This window comes from Tachysurus fulvidraco, chromosome 26 (assembly GCF_022655615.1).
Source record: "Tachysurus fulvidraco isolate hzauxx_2018 chromosome 26, HZAU_PFXX_2.0, whole genome shotgun sequence".
NCBI classification, from domain to species: Eukaryota; Metazoa; Chordata; class Actinopteri; order Siluriformes; family Bagridae; genus Tachysurus; species Tachysurus fulvidraco.
In genome coordinates, this window is record NC_062543.1 from 13,336,806 (window position 1) to 13,351,985 (window position 15,180).

General features: G+C 36.4%; 1 protein-coding gene across 1 annotated transcript; it reads right to left on the minus strand.

Moving 5' to 3' along the window:
- Nucleotides 1-1,211: 1,211 nt before the first annotated feature.
- LOC113640201 lies at nt 1,212-13,080 on the minus strand. Its single transcript, XM_047809358.1, has 14 exons — nt 12,986-13,080; nt 10,196-10,360; nt 8,207-9,952; nt 6,373-6,570; nt 5,787-5,971; nt 5,445-5,502; nt 4,693-5,280; nt 3,799-4,008; nt 3,251-3,429; nt 3,130-3,163; nt 2,660-2,899; nt 2,251-2,444; nt 2,137-2,176; nt 1,212-1,738 (listed from the first exon to the last, which is right to left on the minus strand). The coding sequence occupies exons 2-14, from the start codon at nt 10,290-10,292 to the stop codon at nt 1,731-1,733; spliced, it is 3,777 nt and encodes a 1,258-aa protein (XP_047665314.1). The 5' UTR covers nt 10,293-10,360; nt 12,986-13,080; the 3' UTR covers nt 1,212-1,730.
- Between the last annotated feature and the right edge of the window lie 2,100 nt (nt 13,081-15,180).

Consider the following 15,180-nt stretch of genomic DNA (forward strand, 5'->3'; position numbering starts at 1 on the left):
TTGCATCAAACCTCTTTGTATGCTGAAGCGTTTATTATTCTACTCACTGGGACTAAGAAGCCCAAACCTATTCTAACATAACAACTCCCTACCGTATGCACAATATGAGCTCCATAAAGACATGGTTTGCTAAAGTCAGTGACAATATCAGAAACAATATCTTCTGGGATACTGAAGTATCTGAACACATGCTGGAAGAGTAATTCTGCACTTTGTATGGCAGTGGGTAAACCCTTGAGGGAAATGAGTCAAAATGACTTAGAGAAACGGTCCACTATGATGAATATGCATGTGTTATCTTGGGAAGCTGAGAGGTCTGTGGCAAAGTCCACTCCTAGGTGTGACCAGAGACTGTGTGGAATGGGAAGTGGACAAAGGTTACCGGTGGGAAGATGTCGGGGAGTCATGGAACCTTCTGATGTCCTGAGCCATGTTTGGCCACCAGAAGTGATGTTTCAGCAGTGAGAGGGTTTGATGTATGCTGAGATGACCAGTGCCTGTAGACATATGTGCCTTATAAATGAGAGGATTCCGATGATGCAGAGGTACATACTTACGTGTCATCTCTAAGCTTCATCTCTGAATGAAGCTCTCTAAGCCCATGGTGTCATCGTAGGCAGGCTCAGAGTTGCAACCTCAGTGCTGGTTTAAGGCCATTGTGGTAGGTGCTGAGAAGGGCTCGTTCATTCCAACCACTAGCGGCCGAATGCATGCGGAACTACAGTGAATACTCAGCAGCGGAAAACCTGTCACTCAAGATATTCTGCTCTTGTAGCATTCCTTACATCATTTAGTGTGAATAGTTTTGTCTTTGAAACAAACGTACGTTCTCCAAGTGTGTTGTAGGAGATGGAAACTTAATCTTTATGCTATGATATGCTACCATCATTATATTTTCTTCCTGCTTCCCAATGGAATATATTGTTAGATATAATGGTGCTCTTTAAAATAGTTTTAAAATAGTTAACTAGAACTCAGAACTCCATACATGTACAAAAAATAATGTTTTCTACACAGTTTCCTACTTCTTGTATATCTTGAGTGACAGATGTCTCGTCCAATCAGTGGAAAGAACTCAATTTACAAACTTCTCGAATCTGATTGGTCAAAGGCTTTTGTTTGGTTTGCGTGGTATATATTATTATCACAGAATTTTGTGCTTTCATTAGTTTTGTCTCATTTCAAGAGGAAAAAGTTGCTGAAACAAAAGCTGCTTTAAGAACATTTATTGTTTGTCACAGAATAACAGGCAATAACTAATGTGTTATATCATGCTGCATCATATCTGGCATTACTACAGCAACATGAACCCTACTGTTTTATTTATATATTTTTACTTTTACAGAACAATACATGTAAATGCATTAAATCATAATATACTGCTTATTATAATTATTACGTATTTCATTTATTCAGTGTATTTATCATAAAGAACATTACATTGTCCACTGTTCATGCTTGTGGGAAGAATAGAGAGAGCCACAAATAAAAGCAGGCATCTACTACATGCTAATACTCAGCAGGTTTAAGGATATTAGTCATAATGGAGACGAGTCAATTTTACATAAATAAATCTTACAAGTTCTAAACATGATTTATTTAAGCTATATATATGGGTAGTGGGTTGGTCAGTGCTTCTTGAGAAGAAACCGAGATCTTCAAGGTCTGGAAGATGGTCCAGGTTGGACATGGCCTTCTCTGTATTCATCATTCATCATGTTTTCTTTTTTCTATACTTCTTTCAATGAAGATAAATAAAAACAAATGTCACATCTAAAGCACATGATTAGTCTTCTCTTTTTTTAAATCTATTTCTTATTCTTACATTTGTGCAATAACATAAAATTCATCTCACTTTTTTATATTTACTGTATCCTTATTTATTTACTTAAGTATTTACAAAAAAGAAAAAAAAATCACATACTATCAGTGACTTGACATAAATGGGGTGTCAAATTTATTCCTGAATAAATGAACATTCATACAGTAGTCATTCATTCAAAATTCATTCATAATGTTATGTACTTATGTTTATCAGCAGCTGTCAGGAAATAAAAGATTCAGATGTTTCTCACTGGCGTATTGCCCAGATTCATCTAACTTAGCTTAAATTAATTACAAATTTGTCAAACTCACCAAAGTTGCCAAATGTGTTCTTTTCAGGATATTCATCACCCTGCAACAAAGCGGTTAACACTAAACCTGTGGTAGAACAAACAAAACCCACCCACTGAGTGATTTCAGCCTCACCTTGGGATGCAGGAAGTTTACAACTTTGGACAGTGCTTCATTGTTCTTATGACACATCAGTAATCCCTGATCTTCATAGAACAGACAGTCGACTGTGATCGTATTCTGTCTATTTACAGATCTGCTGCTGTCTGGTACAATAAGCTCTGGATTAAACGTGTGATGAAGAACCACCAGAACTGCACGTTTGTCCCCTTTTGATGGAGACATTGGAGTTTAGTGAAATAAAAAAGCAAATATTTCTCTTGTTGTAAAATGTAACTTTTACGCAAATATAAAAGTTTAATAAAAACAAAGATTCAGAATGAAGGTAAATGAGATCATGTCAAATATTATTTTTCATCCTGTAAATTAATGCTTGTAATTTTTTGTGAAAATTATTTATTTATTGGAATAATGAGTGTTTTACCTGCTTGGGTATTGAGCATCTCTACTGCAGCTTCACTGTCAGTTCCAGCTCGTGAAACAACTGGGCAGAAAACTAGAACTAAATCAGACTCTTCCAATTTCATCCCCTTCTGCAGACCTGGTATTTGTTCCTGAAGTTTCCTCTCTATGTCCACATGATGTCCTAATGTCTTTCCAGTCATTAGAGTGAAGTATGTTAGACGAGGATGCTTCAACATCTGGTAATCAAAAGGCTGATGATCTAAAGAGAAAATAAAATGTAGATTGCAAAGAAACATCAAATCATCAGCCACTGTAGCATAATATAAATGATTAATGGGATTTTAACTGTACTAAATAAAAGTGCAATAAAAGTAGCTACTGGGATTTCATGAGTCTAAAAAAGATTTAAATTGAAAAAGGACTAAATTAATTAACTATGTGGTCATGTTACATTATACACAATAAACTGTATGTGACAATGTGACTTACATGGACTTTTACTCGGTGTCCCTCCCTGAATGTCCTGTAAAATATATTTTGATTTCCTTTAGATTTTCCTATTTAATTTAGTTAAAATTAACCACGATTTAAGAAAAAAATTAATGCTCACCTCAATAAATTCTATAACTTTGGACAATGCTTTGTCATTTTCAGGACACTGCAGTAATCTCTGATCTTCATGGATCAGACAGTCGACTGTGATCGTATTCTGTCTATTTACAGATCTGCTGCTGTCTTTTACAATATGTTCTGGATGATGAAGCACCACCAGAACTGCAGGTTTGTTACCTATTGATGGAGACATGTGAGAATAACAATTACTGAATGTTTAATTATTTAATTAAACTCACATCTTATTAGTCACCAACACAGAAACTTAAACACTGAGGTGTTCCTTATTGCACCCAGTCCCAGATATTCACTGGAACTGAGTCAATTAGAAACTGTCGTATCTAAACAATTTAACAAACAGAAAGCAAAATATGTTTCACGTGTTTCATACTTTCACTTTGAGCAAATATAAAAAGTAAATACATTTTAATGACATTTGGTATAAAGACAAAAATCTTACTTCTCATATTCCATATACTTCTTATGTCTAATTTATGCATTCGGATATTTTCTTGAGGCTATAATAAATAATAATGAGAGGTTTACCTGGTAGGGTTTTAAGCATCTTTTCTGCTGCTTTAATAGCCACAACAGGGCAGAAAGCCATAATGAAATCACAATCCTCTGGATTCTGCACATTCTGCAGAGCTGGAATTATTTCCTGGAATTTCTGTTCTATACCCACATGATGTCTTAATGTGCATCCAAGTGCAACAGTTAAATACTTCATAGTCTGGTTAGTTGTGTGGTCCTGAGCTAAATATGTTAAACAACAGAAATTTGTAAGAATAAAATTAACTCACAGGTGTACAATGTTTAGACATTTACACAGTTATAGGCTGAAAGAAACATACTGATGAAAATGAAAACCATTGAGATGGAACAAAAAGAAATCTACACCTTTAAAAGACACTGTAAAATAGTGTCTTTTTAAGCTGTAGATTTCTTTTTTCTTTTCTTTTTTTTCTTTTATCCTATCATTCCACTAATCATCAAAACAGCAACTATCAAGGACCCGGATGTGTTTTTAATTATCCCTAAATATAAAGGATGCACTGGGAACTTGGAGCAGAACTTTGGCTGTTTTTGTCTTAGAAATAAAAAAGATAGAATTATTAAAGACCTCACAGATCAAACGTGAAAAAGTGCACGTCATGCTAGCAATGGCGCAGTAGGGCTTTTATTTTGAAGGAGCATACATCTATTTAATCATGTAGGAGAAAAAATACAGAGGTAGAAGAAGTGGGCTGTACATGTGCTGTGTTAATTGTGTTATTGTACAACTTCTTAAGAACTTTGTAGAAGCCAAAATGTAATGTTTAATGTAAAGCCAAAATTATGGGTTTTTATATGGAGTAAAGGCAAAAACTTTACTCTATTAATCAACTCAACCAAGGAGCTTCTTTATTTAACAATTTTTCTTAAAATGTGTATACTTACCAAGTACCTGGTGACTTTCTGTCAGAAGTCTGTCTTTCTCCTGAAGCTCTTTGTCTCTTCCCATTATCTGTGTCCCTCTCTCAGTCAGAAGTCTCTCTTTCTCTTGAAGTTCTTGTTTTTTTTCTGCTAACTCAGATTTCTGTTGCTCCACTACAATCATCGTGTCCTGTAGTTGTCTCTGCTTGTCCTGCAGCTCCTGTCCCAGTGTGTCCAGTTTATTTGTACTGGTTTCCAGCTCTTTATCTGTGTTCTTCAGCTGTGTTTCTTTCTCCTTCAGCAGTTTGTTCAGATTCTCTATTTGTGTGTTTTTCTCCTCCACGTGTCGCTGACTGTCTTCTAACTCTTTAATTGTTTTGTCCAGTTCAGCTCTTGTCTGTTTGAGCTGTTTCTCCTTCTCTTCCAGTGTCTTGTCCTTCTCCTGTTGTGTTTGTGTATTTTCTATCAGAAGTCTGTCTATAAGTGGTTGGTTTCTCTCAGGTTGTGAATTTTCACTTTCCTCTGACACATTAGTTGTTTGATCTGGTTTCATATTTGTATCTTCAAGTCCTGTAACTTCCTTTTCAATGCATCTTGCACCGTTTCTGGGTCCTATGCCAAAACACACACACACACACACACACACACACACACACACACACACACACACACACACACACACACACACACACACACACACACACAGACATTGATTGATTAATTGATTTATTTTACATTATTATCTTAAGAAACAAAAAAAAATCTGTCACACTCACTTGACCTTTCACCTTCCTTTTGCCTTTTCATGTTTTCACATTTTATATATAGTTCCTTCTGTTAAAAAGCAGAAGACATAAATTTACAAATAATTACATAGGTCGGGTAAATTATACACACTTTAGAGCAGCTCTGCTGACAGATTAATAAAGTGTCTGTGTAAGGAAACACATTATTATTATTATTATTATTATTATTATTATTATTATTATTATTATTATTATTATTTCTATTATTATTATTATTATTATTAAAATCATATGTAAGTGAAGAAATGTAGGTTTACTTATCTACTTAGTATTTTTTACATTTTTTTCCAAGCATAAATTGAATAAAAATACCAGATATTGAGAAGTTTTGTCCAGTGAGTCATTATTCTTCAGACACTGCAGTAATCCTGTATCTTCATGGAACAGACAGTCGACTGCGATCATATTCTTTCTGTTTACACATTTGATGCTGTCTGGAACAACACACTCTGGATAAAATGTGTGATGGAGCACCACCAGGACTACAGGTTTGGTGTCTGTTTAAAAAAATCCATACAATTTATTCATTATATGCAAAAGTAATTCAGCATACACAATGCATTTGTCACAACCAGAGGAGGAAGGAGGCGGACCCGCACACAGGATAGCTTCAAATGAAAGGGGTTTAATAAATGATAAAGACGAATACAGGACAACAACGAGGACTAACATGATACACATGACGAAACCAACCTAGACTAGACGTAACCATTGAATCTGCAACGTGGCTCACATTTATACACAGGACAATAATGACACAATGAGGAGCAGGTGTGGTGACAAGGAGGAGCAGACGAAGGCAGGGCAGACACATGACGAGGAAAGACAACAAACACACGTGGCCGAAAGTCCGTGCTGAACCCTGACAGCATTATTGTAGAGAATATTTTCTGAGTACCTGAAATATTGTGTAGACGTTTCATTGCTGCTTCAATGTCAGTTCCAGCTCGTGACACAATCGGACAGAAAACCAGAATGAAATCACACTCATCCTCTGTATTCACCTCCTTCAGGTGAACTCGTCGTTTAAGACGAGTTATGAAGTTCTTGTGGGAATTCAGTGTTTTACCAGATAAAATCAGCTTAAACTTTAAATCTGTGAACAAACAGGAAAACCATTTACTATTTTTTTTTTATTATTTATTAAAGATAGATTATATTTATACTACAGTTATTTTTTTATACTATAGAAACTACAGTTTGTAGAAATTCCTACATTTTAATAATGTTCACTGGTACACGATCCAAGATTCTAATTAAAATGCACATTCAAGAAGCTTCCAAATAGGAACGTTATACTGTATATATTCTGAGATCAAAAAACTCAACCCTAGTTCCCAGAATAACTAAATCTACTAAAGGTGGAGACTTAGAGCATTTTCATATATAGCTCCCAAACTTTGGAATAGTCTTCCTGATAGTATTCAGGGCTCAGACACACTTTCCCAGTTTAAATGTAGATTATAAAGTGAAAGTGACATGACATACGGCCAAGTTAGGTGACCCATACTCAGAATTTGTTCTCCGCATTTAACCCATCCGAAGTGCACACACACAGCAGTGAACACACACACACCCTGAACACACACCCGGAGCAGTGGGCAGCCATTTATGCTGCGGCGCCCGGGGAGCAGTTGGGGGGTTCGGTGCCTTGCTCAAGGGCACCTCAGTCATGGCCAGAGACTCAAACCCACAACCCTAGGATTACGAGTCAGACTCTCTAAACATTGGGCCACGACTTGCCCTTTATTAGGCCACGACTTGCCCTTTAACTCATCTCTTTAGTCAGGTGTACACATAATACATCCCATAATATTGGGCACTATTACATCTGACTTGCACATTTTATGAACAGTAGATATGTTAATCCCTCTCCACTGCTTCTCTCTTTCTACACATCCCGAGGCATGATGAAGATTTTGGACCTCCACGGAGATGAGGCCGAATCTGAGAATGCTGAGGCATCTAGAAATCTACCAGCTACAGTTGGACTCTACAATACTATAGAGGAGATGTGAACTACATGTGGTCTTTTGCATCAATACAACATTTATCAGACTTTATATTTATAATCACACCCTCCAGTGTCACCCATATGAGGACAAGGTTCCTCTTTGTGTCTGGTTCCTCTCAAGGTTTCTCCCTTTACCATCTAAGGGAGTTTTTCCTCACCACTGCTGCCTGAGTCACCTCAGACTTGCTCATTGTGGATAAATACATACACATTGTGAACTAAATATATCTAATATTAATCTTTAATTTTGTATTCTATTAATCTTTATATTATTCTTTATAATAACCTTTTGTTCTGTGTTTATGTTCTGTAAAGCTGCTTTAAGACAATGTCAAGTGTAAAAAACGCTATACAAATAAATCTGAATTTAATTGAATTTTTTTTATTTATTATTATTTATTAAAATAAATTATATTCTTAATGATTCTGTTTTTGACAGATGAAGTGGACAATATAGATCCAATAGTGTCTACAATTTTTTAAATTCCCACATTTTAATAATTTTCACTAAAAAAATGTAGGCACAAATATCATTATGAATTCTCACACAATATTGTACAACTTCTAAAGAACTTTGTAGAAGCTAAAATGTAATGTTTAATATAAAGCCAAAATTCAGGGTTTTTATATGGAGAAAAGCCAAAAGCTTTACTCTATTGATCGTCTCAACCAGGGAGCTTCTTTATTTAACAATTGTTCTTAAATTGTGTTTACTTACCAAGTACCTGGTGACTTTCAGCTCCATGGTGTTTTATCACAGAGTCGGTAGTAGTTGTTACAGTTACATCACTTTCAACCATGTAGTCAATTTTTCCAACTGCTGCGCATTTTATTTCATAATCAGTGCCTGCATTAAGATTTGTCAGTGTAACACTCTCATCAGTCACAGACTGAGATTTCCAGCTTTTCTCTTGTGTCATTTTGTGAAGTAGTTGCATCTTCAGTGTAGCAGCACACAAAGAGCTAATCTTTAGCTTTATGCTGTTATCTGTGACATATTCAACAGTTGGAGGTTTTGGTTTTGATGGAGGAACAAAACGGGTAACTTCAGTGCCTCCATTTTCATATATTAGAACACAGGAGCCGGGTTTATCTGGTGTTTGAGGCACACTCTCAACAATAAACCTTGTGTTTTTGTTACTTTTATTTGAATTGATCAAATCCTTAAAAATCTTCAAATTATTCTTCATGCACTTGAGCTCCTCAAGGGTCCAGGATTTTTCCTGTAGATCTAGATAGAGTGTATTTTCACTGGGATTTGTTACTGTTGAAGGTTTCAGGTAGTTCTCTTGTTGGGTCAGGAGAGGCTCTGGCTGCTGAAGACAGGTAAAATTGTAAGAAAACAAATTCTCAACATTCAAGTCTAACAGACATTTGTCTCTGTCAGCATCCACTTCTGCTCCAAGTTCCTTGAGCTGCTTTAGCAGTGATTTTATTTGGTTAGATTTTTCTTCTTTCATTATTATCCACTGCAGGACATCACGGCTTCTAAAAGGAGACTTCTCGTGGGCTTCTAGAAGTTCACTTAGGTCTTTTATATCTGTTTTACCTCCTCGGATTTCTGGCAGGATGGACTGTAGTTTGATCATGAAATCTTGTTTATATTCAGTGCAGAATTTCTGAAAGTCCTGAACTCGATTGTGAAATGTGCCAAATGTTTTTGCCACTGTGTCTTCCATCAGGTCACCACATCTCATCGATGTGACATTTAAATCCTCAATTACCAATTCCACAGCTCTAATTAGATCTGTAGAGATGTTTCTTTGAAGTTTGGCTGCTCTTGAGTCCAGTTTATCCAGAGGATAAAGCCAAACTTTAACTGGAACTGCATGTTCTCCATTTTCTCCAAGCATCTTTGGAAGATCATTATAAACCTTCATAGCATTTTCATAAGTTGTTGGATTTGAGGACAACTTGAAATCACCATAAAATGTACACTTCATTTGCTTTACTGCAGCCTTTTCATGTTCATTCATGTTTAACTCTACCTGTGCCCCAGCAGAACAAAGGAACTTTAGCTTGTCAGCAGCAATTTTTACATCTCCCTGTACATCTTTTGTCTCATCAGACAAATTCATCTCTTTATCAAATACAAAGTAGGCATCTGCTCCATACAAAACTGCTACAACTACATGTGTTGCTATATCATGATCAAATAGCTCATGGTGATGGATTTGTCCTTGTGCCAGATGTGTCATAGTCAAATGCTCGAATTTGTTGGTTGTCTTATAATGCAGCGTCAACCTTTGTTGTATAAATGACTTTTTAGTGTCATTGAAATATCTGGCTGCACCACTAACATTGACAATCCCGCTCAAAAGACTCAGTTTCAGTTCACCATCAACTTTCAGTTGTTTAGATTTTTCTTCAATTGTGTCTGAAGTTGTAACTGTGAACTCTGTGTTATGTTGCGAACGAACATTTGTGTTATGCTGCACATGTTGTTGATCCCAAAGTGTTATTCCTGTTAGCAAAATAATAATAGATTAGTTCATCAAAACTTTAATTGTAGAAAATGATATATATATATGTGTGTGTGTGTGTGTGTGTGTGTGTGTGTGTGTGTGTGTGTGTGTGTGTGTGTGTATACTCTAATGTATATGTATGAGTTCATAGAAATAATAGGTGACAATAGTAAAAATGTATCCTAATCAGCATGTGTGTATTCAATAAAACAAAAAGTCACAATAATTGAATATTGTCATACCTGGTACTATTGAATCATTTCTGCAGTCGTACAGCATTCCCAGCTGAAGCGGCCTCCCCAGGGCTGCAGTTTCCATATGTTCTCGTACAGAAGCCATGTTCAAGGATGCTGACTTTTGACATTCAACACCAGCTCAAACTTTAAAAATAACAAGTAGAAGTACATCTGTAGGAAAAGTAGACAATACAATGCAAATTAAGACATTTTTTTAGTTCCTGTGCATGTTTTCTCCACTTGAAGCTAAGTATGTGTTTATGCCATGAAACAATGAAAAAAGCTAAAAGCTAGTTTGTTACAAGTACTTATAATGTACTTATGCTTACATCATATACAGGAAATGTGCAAGTTAACATATTTCATATTCAGATAAAATAAAGCTATTTAAATTAGCATGTATGTTTGCAGAATTAAATGTGCAGTTTGCAATTTTACAGCCTGGCCATCACTTGTACTTTCGCTCAGTTCCCACATTTCCTCTGTTGCCACAAAGATGTAAACACAAAATTCAAATTAATTTCCTGCTATAGCACAAAGGCAATGTTAGATAGTATCAATAGCACTTTTGTAAAATATTTACTCAGTGCAACTTATGACATCCAAGTGACAGATATAACAGCAACAGGACAGAAAAAATAAATATATATTAAAATATACGAGGGGTAGCCAACCAGTCAGACACCAAGAGCCACATTTTTTACGATGTTACCGCAAAGAGCCACATCATACACATGGGCACACATGAACATCACATTTTTTCCCTGCCATTTTGAGAGCAAACTTGACATAAATTGTTTACACAAATGATCTTGCTCCTACTGGGAAACTTTGAGGTATTTTCATCCCACTCACATGCACGTTTGATGAAAATATCATATTGAACTCAAGTGAAGCGAACACACACAATAAAAAGACACAAATACAAACTTCGATATGAAGGTAAGAGCCGTATGAAACCGGGCAAAGAGCTGCATCCGGCTCGGGAGCCGCGGGTTGGCCACCCCACTTTTGTAAAATATTTACTCAGTGCAACTTACTGTGTGACATCCAAGTGACAGATATAACAGAAAAAAAAATAAATATATATTAAAATATACTATAAAACTTTGAAATGCCTGAAGACTGCAGTGCACCAATGGTCACCAGCAAATTCAACTGGACTTGAGCAGTTCTGTAAAGAAGTGTGGGCGAGAATTGAGAAGACCAGATGTGAAAAGTTGGTAGAAACGTATCCCAACAGACTAAAGGTTGTAATTAAAGCCAAAGGTAGTTCAACAAAATACTGACACAAGGGGGCGATCCCTTATCCAGGTCAGTGATTCTATTTTTTGGCCTGTTGCTGTTAAAGCTTTCACTTTGACGTTATAAGCTGCACTTATATCATCCACTGTAATGTGTTTTTAAAGTTTTCTCAGAAACACACATCCCACACTCATAGCCATCCCATTATCATTTTATATTTGAAAACAAAATGCTATCACATTAAGATTACTCAGATACTGACTGATGCAGGCATTACAGTAAACCAAAAAAACAAACCTACATTTTTTACTTTGTAGGAAGTTAAATATTGTCCCTAAAAGCCTTGTAAATCTGTCTGGCTATCAAAACCCACTATACAGCATACAATAGTAAATGGTTTATCAGACACAATAATTAACAAGTGACTGTTAATAACTTCCTGATTAAAGTATAGCAGAAATACATGGTATCAGGATAAAAAAAGGCTAAACCAATATTACACACACACACAGCTCACACACACACACACACACACACACACACACACACACAAAACACAGCAAACATACTAGACACATGTCTTTCAAACTGTCCTTTAGAACATCTGTACCTTTCACTTTCATTCTCATTTGTTTCTCGCGTTCTCTCTTAACCCTCTCACTGCCATATATCTTAAATTGTCTTAAATAATGTACACTATAGATTCCTTTAACTCTTCGTCTCACATTTAAATATATTTCTCTGTAGCATTTAACAGAACCAGAAGTAAAGTCACCTATGTGTTTTTTTGTGATTCTTTTATGGTTTTAGCTCAGCTGAAATATGTTCTAAGCTTCCTCTACATTTATAATTTAGTCTAATGACAGAACAACATTACTAATCATTTTTTATCCATAAATACTGTGTTTACGATGTTACCGCAAAGAGCCACATCATACACATGAGCACACATGAACATCACATTTTTTCCCTGCCATTTTGAGAGCAAACTTGACATAAATTGTTTACACAAATGATCTTGCTCCTACTGGGAAACTTTGAGGTATTTTCATCCCACTCACATGCGCGTTTGATGAAAATATCATATTGAACTCAAGTGAAGCGAACACACACAATAAAAAGACACAAATACAAGCTCACACACACACACACACACACACACACACACACACACAAAACACAGCAAACATACTAGACACATGTCTTTCAAACTGTCCTTTAGAACATCTGTACCTTTCACTTTCATTCTCATTTGTTTCTCGCGTTCTCTCTTAACCCTCTCACTGCCATATATCTTAAATTGTCTTAAATAATGTACACTATAGATTCCTTTAACTCTTCGTCTCACATTTAAATATATTTCTCTGTAGCATTTAACAGAACCAGAAGTAAAGTCACCTATGTGTTTTTTTGTGATTCTTTTATGGTTTTAGCTCAGCTGAAATATGTTCTAAGCTTCCTCTACATTTATAATTTAGTCTAATGACAGAACAACATTACTAATCATTTTTTATCCATAAATACTGGATGTATTATTTCCACAGCACATACCGTCACAGCTCTCGTTCCACACCACCACGGACTCAAGATCACAAGAACCATCAGCACTCCCACAATCTCAGTCACTGGAATGTGGATCATGTTCATGAGTTACTGGTTTTGTGAGATCAGGTTCAGTGACCCGTGACGTCACTAAACAGTGTGTATTAACTTCGATTGTTTTTAATGAAAACTGTATAATCTGTTTAAGTGTGGTGTTATTAATGGTTGGTTTTATTGATGATGATGATGATGATGATGATGATGATGATGATGATGATGATGATGATGATGATAATGATGATTCATTCATTCATTCATTTTCTACCGCTTTTATACAAACTTCTCGGGTCACGGGGAGCCTGTGCCTGTCTCAGGCGTCATCGGGCATCAAGGCAGGATACATGGATAAATTATCTTATCTTGATTTTAGGATACATCAATTATTATTTTAAGATCATGTCATATTTTATATCCTGGCCATGGATGCATTAATCATTGCATCTGTCTTTCAAAGATGTCAACTAAAAGGCAACGCATTCTCTCATTCGCCATGAGAGGAAAGCTCCCTAAAAAGGCCAGGTTGCAGGATGCTGGCCCAGAGAAGGTGGTGAAAAGGGTAGGCCCAATGTTGTGTTTGGGTGGGGGTTGGAGATGTCACTCTTGTCTGTCTTCAAAACTTGAGAGCCCTGCATAGGTAATAATGGTAATACAATTTTATAAGATAAAATGTATACTTTTACTACGTTATATTTCCACTAAGCATTTTCGTTACTCGTTACTACAAAATAAAATCAGCAGAAATGTGTGTGACTGCAATAAGGGAGGTTTGGCGAATCACTGCCTCTAGATTGCATTACGTAGCGCCGCACGCTCTATTTCAGCGTAATGTTGCCAAAAGAAGCACAACTGCCATGGAAGCACCTACTGGAGGACCTCCCGTTATCGTAGACCAGGGGTGGCCAACTAGTCAGAGACCAAGAGCCACATTTTTTACTATGTTACCGCAAAGAACCACATCATACACATGGGCACACATGATCATCACCTTTTTTTCCTGCCATTTTTCATCCCACTCACATGCAAGTTTGATGAAAATACCGTATTTAAACTGAAGCGAAGCAAACTCGCACAATAAAAAGACACAAATACAAACTTCGATGTGAACGTAAGAGCCGCACGTGGCCGGGCATTTCCGCCCCTGTAGTACACGACCACCCCGACGATAATGGTGAACAGGGTGAACAGGGTGAAGATAACGTTATACACACGTGGCCGTATTTGCAAGAAACTTTTCTGTACTGTACATTGGAATGAAAGATTCTTCCTACCGGATGAAGTGCCTCTTATGCCTACCGAAAACCACTGAAATTTTACCTTTTACTTTTACTTCAAATACTTACAGTAAGTACATTAAATATCAGAAAATTACTTTTGATACTTAAGTACAGTAAATATCAGATACTTTAAGACTTTTACTTGAGTAATATTCTAAAAGGTAACTTTCATTTCTACCAAAGTCTGTTTCTAGTACGATACTTGTAGCCTACTTTTAATCAAGTATTGCTTTCTAGTACTTTATACAACACTGCGTATCTGACTATGGCCCATCAGGATAAACCATATAAATAATTACTGATTAGTAGAATATTATTGAGCTTTAGTGCAAAGTGCAAACCAAAATGTATGTAGTATGCATAAAATAATAAGGTCCAATTCACAAGATTCTTAATTTTTTGTTTTTTTTTTTTGGATTAGGTCTCCTTTAATGTTAGAGGTTAAGCACACAGTCTATATGTAAATGAGCTGGATAAACAAACATCCCACCGTTTGCTGAATTTTATTGTAATTTATGTGAATAGGACACTTTTAAGCATATTTCTAATCTTTCCATATTTAATCATCTTAAATATTCCAAAGGGGGGGCACGGTGGCTTAGTGAGTAGCACGTTTGCCTCACACCTCTTCACGCCTCCGCCTTGTGTGTGCGGAGTTTGCATGTTCTCCCGTGCCTCGGGGTTTTCCTCCGGGTACTCCGGTTTCCTCCCCCGGTCCAAAGACATGCATGGTATGTTAATTGGCATCTCTGGAAAATTGTCCGTAGTGTGTGTGTGTGTGTGTGTGTGTGTGTGTGTGTGTGTGTGTGTGTGTGTGTGTGTGTGTGTGTGTGTGTGTGAGTGAATGAGAGTGTGTGTGTGCCCTGCGAT